Source organism: Cornus florida, unplaced genomic scaffold, assembly GCF_030987335.1.
Source record: "Cornus florida cultivar Cherokee Brave unplaced genomic scaffold, ASM3098733v1 CherokeeBrave_3.0.0_Hap2_Chr01, whole genome shotgun sequence".
NCBI lineage: Eukaryota > Viridiplantae > Streptophyta > Magnoliopsida > Cornales > Cornaceae > Cornus > Cornus florida.
This window is the reverse complement of record NW_026775571.1, coordinates 106988446-107010684: the sequence shown is the minus strand read 5'-3', so window position 1 is coordinate 107010684 and position 22239 is coordinate 106988446. Positions and strand designations below refer to the sequence as shown.

The following is a 22239-nucleotide window of genomic DNA, read 5'->3' as shown; positions in this document are numbered from 1 at the left end:
ATGAACAGATTCCTAGTGTAGTGAAGTAATCAATTTATCTTTAAAGAAAAACCTGAATGAACTGAATTTCCTAACATTCCTTCTAAGGCAATGTAAGTCCTCAAGAAGTAGAATTAAGGAAAATTTAAGTATTTCACTAGCTTGCAAATCATGTTACCTTGCTGTATTAGTCACGAACAATATTGGAAGTGTCTTCCTGGAAAATGCTGATTCTCGGGAAGCTTTTCAATAGCATGCTTCCATAAGATATCTGAACATCTTAAAAGCTAAGATTCCAAATTAATTAGAAGATCAATGACAAGAAATGTATCAAAAACATAATTAGTATGACAAATTTCACTAAAAATAACAATTGAATCAATTATTATCATGTACAAAGAAACTGTTAACAGTTACCTGGTTGCCTTAGGCTTGTTGGGCTGGGTTGTGCCCTTGTTAAACAAATATCTTATTTCTCCACTCTTATTTTTTAGAGAGATGACAAGATTAATCAAAGCGTTCACTGTGGTGTGTTTTATAAGCGAATTCTGTATCCAAGAGATTCCACACAACTCAACCCAACAAAGGCTTTTTTTCAACTTTTTGGGGTTGGCTACATGAATCCTGTCTTGCCACTCCACTCCATCTGAAGCCTGAACTTTAGTCAAACCAATATCGAAGAGATACATCAACTAAAAATAAAAAAATTTATAAAAAAAACTAATTCGAAGAGCAAATTATCACATTAGAAAATAAAAAATGTAACAGCCCCACTTACCTTGGTTAAATTGCTAACAAAACTTTCTCAGCCTAGTTCTTGCTTTCAAAATCGTAAATGATCAATTGTCGCTCAGAATCATACCCCAATGGTCTGTGGGTGCATTGGAAGGTACACTTGTGGAACATATCCCTCTTTTTTCAGCTCAAGAAGAAGATTTTTCAATAATAGATAGATCTGAGAAGACTGTGGGTGACTTGTGTCTGCAGCAACAAACGTATGGGTACACTTGTCCACCTCAATCCAGCTGTAACCAGGTATCTTTTGTACTCCTCTTTCTTTCATCATGCTTCGTACTTTAAGAACACTCTCCCATTTACCGACATCAGCATGAACATTTGATAGCAATATATAGTAGCCAGAATTCTGTGGGTCCAAGTCAAAAAGATGCCTCGATGCCAGTTCCGCAAGCTTAACATTGCCATGGACCCGAGAAGCTCCAAGTAGTGTCCCCCACACACCTGCATCCGGATCAAATGGCATGCTCTTTATGATTTCAGATGCTTCATTTAAACGACCTGCTCGCCCAAACAAATCAACCATACATGCATAATGTTCCATCCGAGCTGCAATACCATATTCTTTGGTCATGCGACGGAAGTAGTGATTTCCTTCATCGACTTGACCTGCATGGCCACAAGTAGATATTATCGCAAGAAAAGTGACATGTTCCGGCTGAAACCCTTCCTCCATCATTTTATGGAATAAGGTCAGAGACTCCTTCAAGCAGCCGTGATTCCCGTAAGCAGAAATGATGCTATTCCATGAAACCTCAGTCTTTTCTTGCATCATGTCAAACACATGACATGCTAAGTCCAAGTTTCCACATTTAGCGTACATGTCTATTAGTGCACTCTGGGCAAAGAGATCAGAGCTTGTCACACCTCTCATCATAAAACCATGGATCTCTTTCCCATAATTGAGTGCTGGTAAATTTGCACAAGCAGAAAGAGCAGCTGATACGCTGACACAATCATACTTGGCTCCTTCTATACCCATTTGGCGGAAAATATCAATGGCCTCTTCTGGTTTTCCATTCTGAGAATAGCTTGTGATCATTGAGTTCCAACAAACAGAGTCTCTATCTGGCATCATTCTGAAAATTTGATAAGCAATATCCAATCTTCCACATTTTGCATACATATCTGTCATTGCACTTGCCACATAACACCTTCCTACAAGCCCATTCTTGAGATGTAAGCATGCAATTCCTTACCCAAATTCAGAGCGGCCAAAATAGCAAAAGCCGGTAAAGTACTTGCCAGTGTTACTGCATTGGGCGTCATTTGCTCCTGAAGCAACCACCGGAAAATTCCTAAAGCGTCAATATTCATCCCATTGAGGACATACCCTGAAATCATTGCAGTGCAAATGACAACATCTGTTGCAGTACTCTGGTTAAAAACGTTGCGAGCCATCTCTACATTCCTGCACTTGAAGTATATATCAATAAGTGCACTCTTCAAAAACACATCCAAAGTAATGCCATGTCTTACAATATAACCGTGAACCTCCTTTCCTTTATTTAAACTTGCGGATTCAGCAATTGATGGAAGAAAACTTGCAAAGGTGATAGAGTCGGGTTTGATACCAGCAGAGATCATCTCACAAAACAAATCTGAAGCCTGACACATAAGCCCATTTTGGACATACCCGCCAATCATCCCATTCCAAGGCACTAAATCGACCTTTGGCATTGTCTCAAACAACTTACGAGCATCAGACAAGCGACGGCATTTAGAATACAGTGCAACCAATGTGTTAGCCACTGGAGAATCCATCTCCAATCCACATCTAGTAACAAGCCCATGAAGCTGAGTACCGAAATTAATCAATGCTTCCGAGGCACACACAGACAATATACATGCATATGTTACCGAATTGGGCCTAATTTCAGTGTCTCTCATCTCCCTAAACAACCCAATAACATTATCTGAGTCCCTTTTTTCACATAACCACTAAGCATCACATTCCACAGAACACTATCTCTCTGAGTCAACTTGTCAAACAAGTGGCGTGCGTCATCAATACAACCAATGTCAGCATAAAATTTAATCAGAGCACTACCCACAAACACATCCATCTCAAAACCCATTAACCGAATTGTTCTGTGAATCGATTTTCCCAAATGCACAGCATTCAGAGCACCACAGACCATAATTACATATGGAAAAGTAAATTTATCAGGACAAGTGCCAAAACCCAACATCTTAAAGTAAAACAACAATGCGAAATCAAAGTGACCCATCAGAGTAAAGGCTCTAATCATCCAATTCCAAGGCGAAGCATACCACAATTCAACCTGATGAAACATTTTCCTGGCGTCCAAGAAACTGCAGGAAAGAACATACATACCCAAAATCTTTGTGCCCAGAGAACTTGTGAAGCCAATTCCATTGACAATGATATGGGAGTGAAGTTGTTGGCCTTGTTGAAGCACAGAATGGCCTGGACAGGCTTGCAAGACCGATGCAAGTTTACTTGCTAAAGCCTCCTCGGTGTTAGGGAAAAATCCAAATGGTTTTGTAATATTTGCATGAACGGAGTTAGGGACCAATGCAGCAATGTATGAACAACTTCTATAGATTGAGTATAGATTTTTGTGATTCATTTTGATTAAAAAAATGCATCTTTGAACATTGAAAGACTGGTTTTTTTTGGGTTGGGATATTAGACTTTCTACCTGTCTGAAGCAATCATAAATATACTTGTGGAGGAAGCGAGGAACGTGGCAGCTAGCTATATTCTACAATAGTCATCAAAGTGTGTTTTTTTTCCTCCTATTGTCATTTATATATTTTAAGGTTTGGTCCATGTCACTTTGAGCCAACAATTTTTTTTAACAATCACATGCTGATTATTTAATTAAATTAATTTGCAAAATATCAACCTTATTAATCAAATAAATTACTCTCATTATTAGGCATCTTTCTTTACTATAATCTCTTTAACTTTTATTTTTTATTTTAGTACTTAGCCACTGACATTCCATCTCTTTCTTCTTATCTCTTTCATTCTCCTTTTTCTTACTATGTTATTTTATTTTATTTTTGGGTAAATTGAAAATCACACACAAAACATAATTAAATAATATTAAGTTAATTGAGTCGAGTTACACATAGAAACTTGGGTTTAGCTGGTTGGATTCTAAAAAGTATAGGCATTTCTGTGAAGGTGTCCGACACTCAGTGACCGATGAGATTTGTATGAGCAGTGGCAGCTTTGAGCAACAATAATGTATGGTGGGCATAGACGGAGGCACATTGAAGTCAGTGGGGGCTTATGGTGGGATATCATTAGAAATTGAGTGAAGACATATTTAAAAATTTTACAAAACAGTAAGGATATTTTTAAGATTTTTACAAAATTTATAGGTAATTTTGTAAATAAAAAATATTCAATGGGGGCAGCTACCCCACTGGGCCCTTCATGGGTTCGTTCCTACAGACACTCTTAAATATGTGTCAATACTTCATGACCCTATTTAATTTTAAAATATTTTTTTTTGTTATTTTGAAATCTTGGCTGACACATATTGAATACTTGATTGACATATATCAAATACTTGGTCAACGCATTCTGGATACTTAACCAGTACATCATACACTCTTCATTTTATATGAAATGAACAGTTGACAACAAAAAACATTAAGAACATATATCAAATGTCCAACTTGTTTTTTTATTTTTTTATTTTTAAGTTAGCAATATGTAACAAAAAAATAATAATTATTATAATGACAATATAAGAGAGCAATATCATATATAATATAATATATATTTTTACATATAAATAAGTTCATCTTCTAACTCGATCAAGTAATTTTAATATATAGATTATAAATTAATTATGTTCTATACCAATAAAAAATTAATTAATTTTTTTAATTTCTTTACTTAATAAATATTTAAATAAATAATTATATTTATATTAGTTGGTGGATGAGATATTGATTTTCATGTTTGATTTTTAACAAGATAGAAAAGAAAAAAATTGGAGAGATTTGGATTAAATATTCTTTTATAATAATATAAAAAATAATCTTAACATTTTAAAATAGAAATTTTAAAGACATTTAAGTCCCACATTAATATTAGGGCATAATAATAAATTGATTAATATAGTTTTTTTTTTTTCTCATTTATCTTTTTTTTTTTTTTTTTTTTTTTTTTTGGTCATTGGCAATAAACTCACACACACCCATTTTGCTCCCTCATTTGAAGACTCGTACCCTTCCCACCTATTCTGAGAAGTAAATGACATTTCTTTTATTTCATAATTTATGCCACCATGAACAGAGATTATTCATATTTTTAATTCATAATTTATGCAAACATGAACAGAGAGAAGTTAGTCTTATTTTTCATTTCTTTTATTTCATAATTTATGCAAATATGAACAGAGGTTATTTTTAATTTTTATTTCATTTCATTTCTTTTTTCTTTTGTCTCTTTCTCTTATTTTTTATATTATTTATCTTAACAAATTCTAGATGACAATCGAATAGGTGATTTTTTGTTGGATTTATCATCAATCTATATAAAAATGGACCACGTAAACATCCTTCCATCACTTTATGTATATGGCTCAACTACTGATTGGATAGTGATGCGATGTTTTCCTTATCTTTATCCTGAAGTTGATTTTGTTTAGCGAAAAAGAAAAAAAGAAAAAATTATAACATTAGAATTAGAGAAGTGGAGAAGAGAAGGTAAGATAGTGTTAAGTTTGTTCGGTTTATTAACAATGATAAGGAAAAACTCCTTTTATGAATTTATAATTACACAACTTTTTATAGATTTTATCTTTTATAAAAATAAGAATAAATTTAATATTAATATAATTTCATTAAAAAAATTAACATTTTGTTTTTCTTTTCTTCCGTTTTTTTAGAGACTAACAAAAATTATTATTCATACTTTGTTAGATCCTTCCATCCAAACATTTCCCATAACAAACACTATTTCTCATCTCCCACTATCATCATTCTTTTCCTTTTGTTCCATTTCCATTCTACCAAAGTGGTTAGGAAACAAACTAGGTTGTTCGATCGCTACCACACTTGGGATATGTACATCAGTTGTTTCTTCTGTCCCCACTTGTTTTCTTTAATAAAGGAGATTCCAGCTATATTATTGGAAAAGTCCATAACAATACGACTTCAACGTAGACTTCAAAAAGTTGTAGTGGCCTGTGAGACATCATCAAGAGATAAAGATCATCTCTACAATTGTATTGTTTTAACTCATATTTTCTCCATGTTTCTTCATAAATGGCATGCCTTAACCCCGTACACGGACCACGGTACAAGAAGATTCAAAGTGCTTTTACTAGTAATTATGTTAAGACGGCAGCATAAAATTAAAGTCTCAAAATTAAAATAAGAATTTATGAATTTTTTTTTAAAAAAAAAAATTTAGTTAGTTTTTTTGAATTATTTTTTTCAGTTCCATCAATTTTAATTTCAAAACTTTAATTTCATGCCATTGCATTGCATTGTCGGAACTGTTTGGAAACGTGCAAGTTTTTAAAACTTTTTGAGGGATTTGCAATCATAAATCTTGATTCATTACATGGAGACAAGTTTTATGCAAAGATAAATAAAAGATGCTGCATAATTCAATAAACAGATTGAATACTTACATCAAAGGTCTGAGTAAACCTTTTGAACTTTCCTCTAAAGTGAATGTTCTCACTTATTGTAGATCCCTTTAGCAAGATCATTTCTCCTTCCGTTCGATTATTATCTTCTCTTTAGGAATCACCAATATGCCTTGATGAATGACCTTGGAATATAGGTTGGTGGTAGCCTCCTTTAGAAGAGAAAACAAAACCTAGAGAAAGTGTATTCCTTTTTCTTGTTCTCCAAGTCCTCCCTAAAATATACATGAACTCATGTATATATAGGCAAAATAAAAATAAGAATAAGGAAACAATAAATCATTCTCTATCTCTAATTCAACTTTCTCAATCCTAACATGACTACAATATCAACTTGGGCTATTGGTGAGAATCCTTTTGGGCTTACTATTTTCTTGGCTCTTATAAATTAATAATTGGTCCGGTCCATTAAACCATGGACCCAATTCAATTAATTCATAAATTAATTTCTACTCCACTAAAAGAAATTAATTGCACTCCAATTAAATAGTAAATAACTTCTGAGTCAATGTTGCACTTTGACCCCTCTATGCTTAATTATTTATCGGATAATTAAAGCCATCAATCCGACAACATAATTAATATAATTATTTTGTTACCTTTGATTATTTCCGGCTCGATCACAATAAAATATTTATTTGACAAAAAATAATAATAATTTATTAAATAAATATATATATAAAACATTTGTCTAAAACATACGAAAGCCTTCGAATTTAATTTGTGATCAACCATAATCAAAACAAAATAAATACAAATAGCGCTGATGCAAATATTGAGAATATAGACCTCTAATTATTAATTACATAACTACTCAAAGTGTCGATCTAAGGATCCCGAGGTATCCGCCGAACAAATCAAAGTAATTATTGATTAATAAAAGAGTCTATACTTCTCTCATGCTTGAGAGTCAAAAGCCATGACTGTAATAGAGAGTAATTGCATACGACAGCTCTCGCAATATATCTCAATCTATCGTGGACTCGGTTTAAGTCTTAACTAATTAAATGTCCATCCATAATTACTGACTTTAAACCATTTATGATTACTAATTTATATCATAGTATTAATTGCCATTACATACATATATAAATATATTTTGTAATCAAGCGGACACCATCAATTCCATAAAGAATCGAAAAATAATACATTCCATTCACCAATTGTATAATGCTTTAATAATAATATCCAGACAAGAAACCATGACTTTTACAATCCAAAATTAGAATTTACTATACTAGGACACACATATCCTAACAGGAACATGAGTGCATTTGAAGCCTTAACTTAAGAAAAATTGTTTATGCTATTAAATTCATTATTTAACATGTAAAATTTTAATGTAATATTGTGCAACGTTAGATATCGAAAAGGTCATCTATAATAAACTGAAAAAAATATTTATCAAAAAAACAGAACAATGGAAAAGATATACAGAACTACTTACTTTTTCATGAGTGGGAATGTTAATTGTTCGATTGCAGTGGGTGGACTTGGACCGGCAATTAAATTCACGTGTTTTTGATTGTGGTGGTAATACATCACTAATTTCATGTCTTCACATTGCTCTGCACAAGATAATACTATTACGAGTATATTTTATGCTCCACCAACTCTCCTTTAACATACGTAGTGTATAAAAACATTTGTTAAGGGGTTAATAATAATGTTTAACGAAACCAAAAGAAAGTGAACAATGAAAGCAACAAAATGGATGGGTTTGATTGGTTAATGCTCTCCAATTTTCAAAGTGGGCTCCCCATATGGGAAATGTTAGTTTGTTTGATTGGGGTGTCCTTTCTTTCCTTTTTATTAAATCAATCAATCGGGCAAAAAAGCAGTCTAAAGTATGTTTCCACCTTCCTCTTTTAATAAAGAAGCATGGTCCCACCGAGGTTAATTATGATCCATGACAACAAAAATATATAATGAGTAATCAATTAAGACTAAAGGTAAGAATTTCCTGTGATAAATATATATATCTACCTTAATTGCTTTAGAGCATGATAAAGAGTCAGAATTTATAGTTATTGTTTTTGCTTTCAAAATATATTTATACAATTAGGGTTAACAATCTCTCCTTCCACGTTGTGAAATATCATATAACCAAATCATATATATGTTGTTAAGAATGAGTTCAGAAATTATTAATAGAATAAGTTAATATTAAACATAAATTTAACTGATTTGAACTTACTTGGATAAATTAATATTTAGATGGACTAATATTAATAATAAAAAGTTGAATCATTCCATTACTGTTTTAATTCATTGGATTATATCATGTTGATTCTAATTTGGGATGCCAAACCCATGTAGTTTTTGTGGAGTGAAGAATTTACACACATTGAATGATTGATCTCGATATGTCATATTGTCATGCAGTGCAATTAAAATGACAAGGATCCCTTCTATTTCAACTCTTCCATTTTCATACAAATGTTGAGCCCCCACCAAATTCATTAAGTTATTTTGTCATTTCAATCAAAATATTACGTAGCTTCATCTTGCGTACCAAAATGACCCAATTTATTACGTATCATCATCAGCTTTAATAAAAGGGGATTAGCTAATTAATTTATATATCATGACAACGCGCACTTGCTTTCAATCACCTTGAGCTGTTACACATACACTTAATTAATCTCCTTTGGAATATTGACTTTTCTCACAGATCAGTTCTGAAAACTAAATCCCAAGTACAAGTGTCAATATATATACAAGTAGAGCAAGAGATTACTCCATAGCTCATTCATTTGTTCTCCACTAGTTATATTATAGTGAAATTAAGATCTCTGCATATATATATATATATATAAAAAAAATTAGGAATTTAGGAGGATCGAGCTAGCAAAAGATCAATGGCAGTACTGCAAATATTGATGTTGCTATTACTAGTAAAGGAAACAAGATCATCATCGGCCTCTAATTATTCTATGGCGAAGCCCAACTGCCAAGAGAAATGCGGGAATTTGAAGATTCCATATCCATTTGGTATAGGGAAAGGATGCTACCTGAACCACATGTTTGAAGTCACATGCAATCACTCGTCTCATTCTGCAACTGTCTCCTATTTGGGAAATGAAGCGCAAGTGTTCAACATCTCTATGGACTATTTACTTGTTGATGGTCCAGCTTCTGCGCGTTGTCGCGGCAAGAGGTATGCTTCATCCCCTTTAAGTTACAAGTGTGGCCAACCCTTCAGTGTCTCCGGCACCCAAAATAAGTTGGTAGCTGTAGGATGTAACATATTCGCCTATATCACTGAATTCAACACTACCAACTACGTGAGTGGTTGTGCATCACTTTGCAATGACACAACTACCGGGTTCGACGTTGGTCCTTTTGCTACTAGCAAAAATAATCTGTCTTCTTGCTCCGGCATTGATTGCTGCCAGATTAACATTCCTGAATATCTCTCCTCCTTTGATTTGCTCGTTGGAACCATACAAACCGAATATGGAGGGAGGGGATATAGAGGGTGCCGGGAGCCGGCCCCATGTAGTATTGCTTTCATTGCAGAAAAGAACTTTTCAGAATTCAACAAATTCAACCCCTCTGGTAACGATACCTTGCCTCCTGTCCCACTGGTGCTTGACTGGGCAATCCAGAACATCTCTTGCCATGAAGCTCGAAGAAGAAAAGACTATGCTTGTAGCCCCAACAGTAACTGCACTGACTTCGTTATTAATGATGCTGTGGGATATCGATGTAGCTGCTCTCCAGGTTACCAAGGGAACCCTTACCTCAATAATGGATGCCAAGGTAACATATATTTACTCCTTTCTTTCTTTATCTTAACAATCTGGAGGATCTCCTGCTTGTTGGTCATAATTAATGAGTTCCATTTTAATTTTATTTACCATGAAAAAGAAAACAAAAAGGAATTTAATTGTATGGAAATTTTATAATTAATGTACAATTTATTTATTATTATTACTTTTTTTTATGCTTTTGTTTTTTGTTTGTTTTTTTCTTTTCGACTCAAAAGATATTAATGAGTGTGAAGACCCAAAAAACAATCCTTGTCCAAAGGGGGCTCTTTGCAACAACACAGAGGGTAACTACTCCTGCACTTGCCCACCTGGTTACCACAGCATTGATGGAAATGGAATTGGATGCATACCTGAACAAGCTGGGAGACAAATATTAGCAGTGATTGTTCCTTTAGGTACTATCCTCTGCATTCCGTTTTAATTACCTTCCTCTCCATGAAATTGTGCTTACCTTTTCTTCGCATACAGGAGTTGGAATTGCTGTTATGGTCTTGGTTGTTATTGTTTTATGGTTGTACCGCAAATTTAAGAAAAATAAAATCAAACGGCAGTTCTTTAGGAGGAATGGAGGTTTGCTATTGCAACAACAAATATCTGCAATTAAAGAACGTGCGGCAAAGATAAAACTCTTCCTAGCAGACGAGTTGGAGAAGGCAACAGACAATTTTGACCAAAGTCGAGTCCTAGGCAAGGGAGGACATGGTACAGTTTACAAAGGGATGTTATCAGATGGAAGCATAGTGGCTATTAAGAAGTCAAATATTATTGATGAAAAACAAGTCGGCCAGTTTATTAATGAAGTTATTATTCTTTCTTACATAAACCACAGGAACATTGTCAAATTGCTAGGTTGTTGCCTAGAGAGAGAAGTTCCACTGCTAGTATATGAATACGTCTCAAATGGCACCTTGTCCCACCATCTCCATGAGGAGGATCATGCCATGACGATGTCCTGGAATACTAGATTGAGAATTGCGAGGGAAGTTGCAGGGGCACTTGCTTATTTGCATTCATATGCTTCTACATCTATCATTCATAGGGATATCAAGTCTAGCAACATATTACTGGATGAAAATTACAGGGCTATAGTGTCTGATTTTGGACTTTCACGGTCATTATCTCTTACCAAGACTCATTTGACAACATTGGTGGGGGGCACATTTGGTTACTTGGATCCTGAGTATTTTCGATCAGGCCAACTCACTGACAAAAGTGACGTCTATGCTTTTGGTGTAGTTGTTGCTGAACTCCTGACCGGAAAAAAAGCTGTCTCTTCTGATATATCCAACGCAGGTCTTGTATTTCACTTTCGATCATCAATGGAGGAAAATCGTTTGTTTGAAATTCTAGAGGCACAAATTGTGAATGATGGTCAGCAAGAGGAGATTGTTGCTGTTGCGAAGCTTGCAAAGAGATGCATAGAAACAAATGGAAGCAGAAGGCCAAGCATGAAAGAAGTAGAAGCAGAATTGGATCAACTGAGAAGGATACAAGAGCAGCTATTACTTAAGCATGATAGCCAGAACAGCTACTGCTCAGTAAGTGAAAGGTCCTACTCTTGCTCAACTGATGCAGTTGAAGAAGAAAGTCGGGAAGAGGAGTTCGTTACTGCTGCGAATCTTGCCAAAAGATGCATAAAAAGGAGTGGAAGCAGAAGGCCAAGTATGAAAGAAGTAGCAGATCCATTGAGAAGGATACAAGAGCAGCCATTACTTAAACATAATAGCCTGGGCAGCTACTGCTTAGTTAGTGAAGGTCCTACTCTTACAGAAGTGATGCAGTGGAAAAAGAAAGTTAATACTATGTAATGTTTTTATAATGGATAATGATTCTTAGACCTAACAGTCTAAGCGATGAGCCTAGCCGAGAGAGTCTTGTTGCATTGGATGAGCTCAAAACTTTGATTTTACCCCAATGCATCAAACCCTCAACTAGATTCTTCGGACATATTATTAGGTCTGAATAACATTGTTCTTTTTATAACTATTAGGACTTAGATTTAATGAGATATTTCTCTCTTCCCCAGAAACTAATGGTTCAAATATGTTTCTTGGATCAACTTTAGATTTTCTGTTTTTGTGTCTACAAAAATTGGGCTTATTACCTCTGTTCTATGTACAATTCTGATGGCTTTTATGGCTTGATTACAAGACCATTTAGATTTCTAGCCTCTGCATTTGTTGTCCCTTGCCAGTGACATCTGTTATTTTTGAACCACCGGAGATTAGGGTAATCAGTTTCTATTTTAACTCAAAATTCCATCAATAGATTGCTAAACAATTAAGTCATTTATAAAAAGGAGTAGTTTACGTGCCACTTGATTATTACATTTCTACTATTTAATCAAAATGCATTGTGTGTCTTATCTATGTGCAAAAAGCTTTTGCAAGCATACGTTGTGGAGACTCCAGAGTCCAGACTCATATGAAGTATGAACCCACAATGAAAATAACACAATACTAATGCACAAAATACACATTTGTTATGTTTGGAGCACTCAATTGGTGTCTTAAATTTGAAATTAAAGAAGATTTAGAGCAAAATTTATACTAAAATCTCTATACTCCCAAATCCAAAGAGCCCGTGCCGCCAATGATAGCAATTTTTATTCTTACGCTTCCAATTTTTATATTTTCATTTCGTATATATAACTTCAAACTACCGCCCCACTCCAATTTATTTTATTTTATTTTTTATATTTCTATATAATATAGAATTTTAAAATTCTAAATTTGTCTCACATCTAATCCTTTGTCCCCAATTTAATCTCTCTCACGATTCTTATCTATCTGATCACTTTTAGTCCTCTATTTTTTTATAATACACAACTCGCTTTCAACAATTCTCTCTTTAATCAAAATTTCTAGGAAGATACGAAAAAGTCCCTAAATAGTATCATCGTCTACTTTTCCTATATTGTAAATGACACATGAAAATTATGAATATACTCCCCTTAGAAAAGAGTGAAGACCCAGCGTGATACTCTTTCTATTTGACTCAATCTAATTCTCACTTAGTTTTTGATTTAAAAAGAAAATAGTTCAAATAATTTGAATTATTGAAAAATTCTCAAAAGTATATATTGTAAGAGGGAATGAGGAAAAAACTAGAGCACACATTTTTGAATTTGTTTTTGTATATTTGTGTTACATTTTTTTTTTTCTTTTCAAGGGGAGAAACACACATTCACTCACACATACCTTTTGCCCACAGGTTTGAATTCTTCGCCGTCTCTTTGAAGATAGAGAGGCTAGGACATTTGGATATGGATACGTAATAAGAATACGACATGATACGGCTACGATGAATATCTATCAAAAAACAAGATACGGGGTACAATAATAAAAAAAATTAATAAAATTTATTTTTACATGTACAAAAAATTAATTTTTGAGCATTTTTTTAAAATATTATAAACCTAAATGCAATATAATGTAGAAGTTTGTTTCACAACACATAAAACTAGCATCTCAAATCATCACTTGATAAATTTTGAAATTTTCTTAACAATTATATTGTGCTATTAATGTTGGAAAAGTTACATTTTAATGTTTAAACTTGTTTAAAATGTGTTATGAAATATCTAAGAAGTGTCGGATATGCAATTAAAAAACAAAGTATCAGATACGTGTTAGAAATTAAAAATTATATTTTAAAATTATGGATTCGTTTAAAAAGTATCGAACACGTATCTGTGAAATATCGATATCTGACACGTATCCGATACAGATACGTCCCTCTTCTAGAAGTATCCGTACTTCCTAGTAGGGAGGTTATACCATTAGACTAGATGCTCATTTGGTGTATAATTATGTTACTAAAATATACATACTATGTATACTTTTCTCTTTAATTTGTATGACATTCTTATTTAATTTTAAAATTCATTGAGGATTCTCGCGGTTGCTGTGTAACGGATTCAGACGAATATCGGTGTAAACTGGTTAAATCGGCCAGTTCATGTAGATGTGTAACGATATGAAAACCTTAAAAAATGGCTATGACATATCGACCAATACAGCGAAACATGCCTCTAATACATGTCAGCCAGTCAAATGAGTACCACATTAGTTGATGAAGAAGGAAATCTAGGACTTATACGGGGCAAGAGTCGTTTTACCTAATAGGTTAATTTTTTGGATTAAATACCCCCAACTCAACAACTAATATTAGAGCCTAGTCGTAACGAATCTCATGTAAATAACTCAAGATCCCTTCGCCGACCGAATGGTCGATGACGTTCTATCCGGCCATTGGCTCGTTTGAGGGGAATTATTAGATACCCTAAATTATATGATAATCGTAAGATGTTCTCTCACTCAATGTCTTGAAAAATATTTGTTTAGATTTTGACATTATATTATTTTATATAAAAAAAAAATACAAAAATATAAATTTAAAGCTAATCCAAAAAAGGTGGACTTTAATAAAGAATCAATCAACCTTTCCTCCTTTGATAGAGAAGCATGTCCCACCGAGGTTAATCTTAATCTTGACAAGAGAAAAGGCATTTGGATTATTAATAAATAATCAAGTCCAAATATATATATGGGATTGGAATTGTAGAAACAGTAGTATCCTTTTCTATTCTAGTTTAGAGATTTAATTAGAAGATATTGTTGGTAGCAATGGTGTTCTTTGTGGCGTCTAGATCCTCTACTGTAACAACTTCTGTTTTTCAACAAATTTGTTTCTATTTTTAAACACTTTAATTTTGGTTTTCAAACAAACTATTAAGGCAAAAGTCCAAAAAAAAAAAAAACCTCAAGTTTCATTAAGTGAGCATAATACTCATGTTAACACAGCAAATGAGCAAAGTCGAACCAAGCGGAATAATGAGCTGTTTGAGCTCGACTCAACTCTAACAGGAGGGTATATTCGAGCTCGGCTCTAGATCGAGCCGATCTCGAGCCGAGCTCATAGTTTAGTGTTCGACCTCAGCTCAAAGAAGTTCACGAGCTATCGAGCTGAGCTCAAGGCTCGTTTCACATCATTGTATCACACTTCATATTATCATATAGTACAAATATATATACACATTCACAGAGAAATACAACAAGATCAAAGAGAGATGCAAATTACACAATAATCATACATACATCGGAGTAGAAGTTAGAGAGAAATACAAATTACAAGTTCAGAAATACAAATTACAAAAGAATCATATATATATATATATATATATATATATGTATTAAATAGATCGATGTATTCAAGAAAAGAAGAATTATTACATAATTTTTTAAAAGAAAAAAAAAAGAAAAAAAAATTAGCTTTCTGCAATACATATGTATGAGAGACAAAGGCTTGTAGAAGGTAAGATTAGCTTTGGATAACATGCATGAAGAGACACAGACGCTGTAGATGAAGACAGAGAAAGAGAGACTCCTTTTAAACACTTGCAGTGACCTCTTCAAAGGGACTTTGGCGAGCAAGTGGGCTCTTTTAACCCACAGCGGGCTCGCTTAAGTAGACTGGGCCCACAGGCGTTCGCCGACCCAGGCGAGCTGACCAGCAATTGTTAATATTTTTAAAAAAAACTTAGTCTCAAAACGACGTTTTGAGGTTGGGAAAAAAAAAAAAAAATTTAAAGAGAGAAAAGAGGCTGGAGCACACAGTAATTGGCAACGGCCAATTTTTCAAAACTGAAGGGGGTTTTAAGGGCCTGTTTGCCTGGTCCTTAAAACCCCCACAAAACTAGTTTTTCACATTTTTTGGTTTCTCTTTTTTTTTTCTTTTTTTTTTTAAAAAAAAATAGTAAATAAATAATATAGTCCTCAAGCACTGCTTGGGTGACCCAAATAGTGCCTAAAAAAAATTCACTTTTTTTCTTCTCATTTAAATATGCTAATGAAACTGTTAAGGCACTATTTGGCTGGCACAACAGTGCCTTAACAACTATATTTTTTTAAAAAAGGTTAAAATAATAATAATAATAATAATAATAAAGACATTTCAACTCTATAAATATCCCCACTCATTTCTAATCTGAATTTGTAATTTCATAAAATAAATATTTTATTACATAAAAGTTCATAACATCTTCAACGCATAAAAAATAAAAAAAATAATTTAAAAAAAAAAAAAAAAAACATAATTTAAACGTCTCCATCATCAAAGTGGTTCCAAAAATGTTCAATCAAATCTTTCCAAAACGGACTTGATAGTAGTCTTTCATTAGCTAGTGATGACTTCCCTATCGGTCACGATGAATATACCGCTTCTTACGGACTTGAAAGACTTCCTCTCTGGCCTCACACAATGCAAAAGTTGCTAAGCATAATCGCGATTTAGAAGATGGAGAAGTTGAGTATGGCAAAGGAAAAATTTGTGATGACGAAGCCATTAAAATTTCGAGATTAAAGGAGATGGATAATGATATTTTGCTACAATGAAAGAGATGAATGTAGTGATGATTCGAAAATAATGAGCAAATGAGTTATTAGATAAGCTAAAAATATAGCCGTTATAAATATAGTTAGTGGTAAAAAAAATATTATTTTTAGAGAACAAAAATTGGGAGAGATTGTTACTGCTTCAAAATTTGGAGAGCAGAAGTTGCCTACATGGCTCTAGAAAAACTTATGTGGCTAATTCAGAGAGCAAAATTTTAGAGAGGGTACTGCAAATGGCCTTAGATGAAGGTGTTGTGTACGGGGTAGTGAAAAAAAATAGATGATGAGGTTAGACTAGTGTTACTGGATTAGGGTCTTATATACATATATATATATATATATATATATATATATATATGGGCTTGGGGGTTTTATCTGTTTATGGGCTTTTAATTGGGCTGAGAGTTTAGTTGAATTCTATTTACTCTAAATGGGGTCTTGTATATATAAACTAAATGAGTTGGGTATAAATTAAAATATAGATTCAAAATCATAATATGTATATGTATAATTTTATATTAGCAAATATGTTCATGAGCTTTCTTCGCGAACATGTTCACACAGGAATTGAGTCGAGTAAGGGTTGTTTGAGCTTATTTATTTATTAATCGAGTCTAAGATAATTAAAAATCAATCATAAATTTAATTATGAGTTAAAATAGAGACCTATCGTGAATAATGAGTGTGTATTTGCTTTAATTTAAAAAAACAAAAATCGAAACTGTCTTTAAGGTGACACAACTGTCCGAATATAAAAGTGTTGTGATATGCTGACAGAAGTCCAAACGCGGAATGTGAAATGATGCCGCATAAAAGGGAGAAACTAATTTCATTTGTAGTTCTACCACTTTTTCTAAAATTGCATATTTGCACACATGTAACACATAGGTGAATCATGGGGCGGCTCAACCCTTAAGTGAGTTAGGCGGTCGCCTAAGACCCCCATCCAATAAAAAGTCCAAAAATATTATAGTTGTCTTGTACATATAATATATTGTAATTGTTTCCTAATTGAACAATAATAATTTCTCCTAAAATCACGCTTCTTTTTTTTTTTCCTCTCTCCTTATCAATTCAGAGAGAAATTATTTATCTCCTAAAATATCTCATTTTTTTTAATTTATCTCCTAAAATATCTCATTTTTTTTTTCACAATTTCTCTCTCCTCCTCATTCACTCACGATTGTTTAGCAAACCAAACCCTAAGCATTACACACACTCAATATGAGCCCAAATATTTATAGTCTTAAATAATATATTTTTTCTTCGTCATACACTTTTTTTTTTTATACACACTATTTTTTACACCAACACTATATATATATTTTTGGTAAGTTGCACAACAATAAATATTTAGTCGTCGTATTGGGAAGTGAAGAAACTTTCTATATTCTTTTTTTTTTTAGATTTTATTTTATTTATTTATTTATTTTTTCTTATTCCTAATCCTCACGTTCATTCTTTTATCTCTCAGCAAACTTAACAAATTACAAGTCATCTCCTTTCTCAGTCCTCTCTTATTACAACTTTACAATTTTCTTTCTTCTCTACTAAATATTCATTAGTTTCAAATCTCAATTTGAACGCACTTTTTTTTTTTATTGAAGAATTTGCAACAGCATTGAATTGGGGCTTTCTAAATCAGGTTATATTATTCTTTTTCTTTAATTATTTTTTAGTTTTACTAACTTTTGTTATTATAAATTTGTATATATCTATATTTTTTTATATATTTGTATATTTATTTGTGAGTTGTGAGTCTTGTGACTATTTTTATCCATATGTTTTAAAACAATGGATGATTTTAATTAATTATTATTTAATAATTAATATATTACATATTATGAAATGAAAAGGCTTTTTTTTTTTTTAGCCTAAGGCTCCGAGTTACATCGAGCCGCCCCTGCATGCATATATATATATCACTTTTTCTAAAATTGCATATTTGCAAACATGTAACGCATAGATGTGTATATATACCTTTCAATCTAACTAGAGGGCAGGCCCTTGGCCTAGGCGGCCCAGACGGTTGCCTAGGGCCTCCAATTTGGGTCAAGAGGCCTCCTAAAATTTTGGGCCTCTCAGGGCCGGCCCTTTCTAACTACTTTGTATTTCATGCAAACTTGAAATACTAAACTTATCTAAAGCTTCAAGGACTCCACGGCGAACGGGCAGACAATTACTTTCGGGCCATATGGTGGTATAGGAGGAAGAGGATGGGAAAACGAAACCGGGATAAGGGCAACTGTTATAAACTCCAAACCAGATATTGTTTCCATCCGAGTTGGTTACGATCTTGGAGCAAAGATAGTACAACATGGTGCTAATGGTGGAACATCATACACGGTAACATACGAAAAAACAAAAAATTTGTCAATTTATTTTTATTTGGACTGATGTGTGACATGTGTCAATTATTGATAAACATATTTAAGATGAGAGATTTTATTCTTATCTAATACTACAAGAGTCCTTATTATACACGAGCTATTAGACTTGAAAAATTATCTATAGTTATTTGTAGCATTATTAGTGTGTGTGTACAATTTGATTTTCAGATCAGGCATCATGCACAAATGCATTTGATTTTATATTTAGGGTAATGATAGTTACACCAAAGTCATGTATCGAATTATTGAGCAAAATGATATGGCAATCTAGCTGGTAGAAAATGTGATTTAACGTGATTTTTTACTAATCAAATTATTCATTTTAGTGTTCACCATCCCATACCTAATTTCAGAAATCTCTTGTCGTCCCCAATTTCTCAGACGAAATTTCTCTAATCATCCTCAATTTTTTGCGTTTTCTTTTCCTCTTAACGCGATCTGCAACAACTCCAAATGTTTTAATTTTGATGATTTGGAACCATTTGAACTATTGAGTACCTCTGGTGTGTGTATATATATATATATATATATATATATATATATATATATATATATATTTATTTATTTAGATGGAATTGTTTAATCAGTACTAATCGTCTGAATCAATCTCTATTTAATGAATTGACATTGGTGTTGAACTCTTAAAAAAAAAATTTGCAGCAGCATATACATATGATTGATATATATATATATATATATATATATATATATATATATATATATATATATATTTGGTACTTTGCAAATCGTCAAAATCTTATTGTAGATCGTCAAAACATTTGGATTTGTTACGCGATCTTCGTCTGAGAAATTGGGGATGGCAGAGAGGTTTTTGAAATTAGGGATGGGATGGTGAACACTTTCAATTACGTTCTCAGCCCGCTGAACTGCCACATCATTCTGCCCAACAAATTAGTACATGACTTCGGTGTAACTATCATTACTCTTATATTTATTATGTATTTCTCCTTCTTCTTATTATTATTTTTTTACCAAAAGGGCAATAGGCAGAGCAGTATAAACCCACTCAATTTGGGGAAGTCATAACAAATTGGTACTGCTGCACTCTAAAAATAAATAGAGGGTGCTTACATCATTTTTTTTTTTATGACTTCCCCCAAAATTGGTACTGCTTCACTCTAAAAATAAATAGAGGATGCTTGCATCATTTTTTTTTTATTACTATTTACTCATAACAAAAATTTATTTTTAATCCATTTCATTTTGCACACCACATTACAAGCGCGTTCTATGAATTGAATTACAAGCGCACGGACCAAATGGCCAAACACACTAAAATGACCTAAAATTAGGTGAAACTCTAATAGAGGAGGAAAAAAAAAAAAAAAAAAAGACATGGCCATTGCATCCAGAACATCCCAAAATCATTGGAAGAACATGAAATTAATCATGCAACACAAACCAAAGCCCAAAGAACTCAACCATGAAATTCTTGAAAAGGGTAAAATAATCATTTTACTCTGCTACTCAAATAAAAATATACAAAAACCAAATTTAAACAGGTATGCATCTTCATTTGGAACACCTCTCAAAAATAATTCCGGGAATCTTATTTTATTGATTTGTTTGTGCTTTCTTCTTTGAGAGTATTTGGTTTGTTGAATCTTTCTTTGTTATTGTTTTATTGAATCTTTCTTTCAGAGTTATTGTCTTGTTAAATTTTTTTTGTTGTTATTTTCTTTGAGAGTTCTTTTTGTTGGTTTATTTTTGGATACTTCTTGATTTTAAGGCATTTTATATTTTAGTTTTAAATGACCCACACGTGAAGTGAGAAATTTTAACAGCTCTCAAAAACAATAAAGTTATAACGAGCCGGTATTTGAACTCTGAACTCGCCCGAAATTCCCCGCCCAACATAGGAAACCCCACCTATCACTCTAATAAGCCTTCAACTCTCCAAGTGAGAAGAGGCTGGATTATGGCGTCCATGTCTCTTTGAAAACGATATTATGACGATGTGCAAAAATAAAAATTGAGGACGACGTCGATATGTTTCTCCCAAGAATTCTAAAAGTCATAAAATAGTTTCATAATACTTAAAAAAAAAAAAAAAAAAAAATTATCTATCCGGGGAATTCTAAAAATCATAAAATAGTTTCATATTACTAAAAAAAAATTATCAGAATATTATGCACAGAATATTTAGATTGATCTGACATCCCGCTATTGCTAATATTATCCACAAAAACAAAACAAAATAAATAAATAAATTTCAAAAAAAAAAAAAAAAAAACACTAAAAAAAAATTGTCCATAATATTTAGATTGATCCAGACATCCCGCTACTGCCGAAATCGTGAGCTCCAAACCCCAATGAAACAAACTTATCTTTTTTTGCCACAGTGAGGGGGCTCTGATTGGGATTGTTGGAGCAATTCATAGGTTTCCAACTCGTCCCATACTTGGTACAATAATAAGTTGCAAATAAATAGGTGAAAAATCGTGAGAATGAATAAATGTTGAGGTGAGTAGCTAAATTGGTGGAGGCACTCCCCCTAAGCCCTCTAGGAGCCCAAGAGAGGAGTGATTTTAGGGCTTATAACAGATTGATGGGTTAATTACCTACCAAAAATATATGTATATATATTCATGATGGGCCTAAAAGGAACGTGTATGGATCAAGGAATGGCATGCACTAAATAGGCAAAAGCCCATGTTAAATAATATTGAGAAGGTCAAGCCTCTTTTGGGTCAAAACAGCCTAACCTTATTGGCCCAACTAGTTGTTATTTGTTAATATCTTGATGGCCACAAAGCATGTTCTATACCATGAATATATCAATATTAATTTATCAACCCACATAATTAATTTCTTAATTAAGCACTGAAATTCAGTGGAAACAACATCAATGAATAGTATGTACAAACGTGCTATTTCACATGTGACAATGATCAATAAAGATCCATAGATATGCATGACTATGGTCTTCTAAACTTGGGATGCACTTAAAGGAGCTCACGATCTTAAATGATCCCCAAAATAAAAGGCAAACACTTCTTAAGCTCTTCTCATTAGAAGTCAAGTCATTTAGCTCATTTGGGACAACTCAACGTGCCACACAATCCGAGGGTACCTTAATTATCCATACACTTAAATTAATCTCTCTCTCTCTCTCTCACACACACACACATAAATGTGTGCAAAGACATGGGTACGTTTTTGAATGGGAGCAATCTTCTAATGCTCCACTATTAGTTTTTTCTAAAATAAAATTACAAATAAGTCCTTATACCTCACA

The 22239-nt window shown here is 33.0% G+C and overlaps 1 protein-coding gene and 1 pseudogene across 1 annotated transcript; one reads left to right on the top strand and one right to left on the bottom strand.

The window, feature by feature from the left end:
- Positions 1-307: 307 nt before the first annotated feature.
- On the bottom strand, positions 308-3530 carry LOC132312436 (pentatricopeptide repeat-containing protein At4g21300-like; annotated as a pseudogene).
- Positions 3531-9025: 5495 nt separating this feature from the next.
- Positions 9026-12371, top strand: LOC132312426 (wall-associated receptor kinase-like 6). Its single transcript, XM_059810798.1, has 3 exons — positions 9026-10184; positions 10411-10590; positions 10664-12371. The coding sequence occupies exons 1-3, from the start codon at positions 9281-9283 to the stop codon at positions 12001-12003; spliced, it is 2424 nt and encodes an 807-aa protein (XP_059666781.1). The 5' UTR covers positions 9026-9280; the 3' UTR covers positions 12004-12371.
- Positions 12372-22239: the final 9868 nt, after the last annotated feature.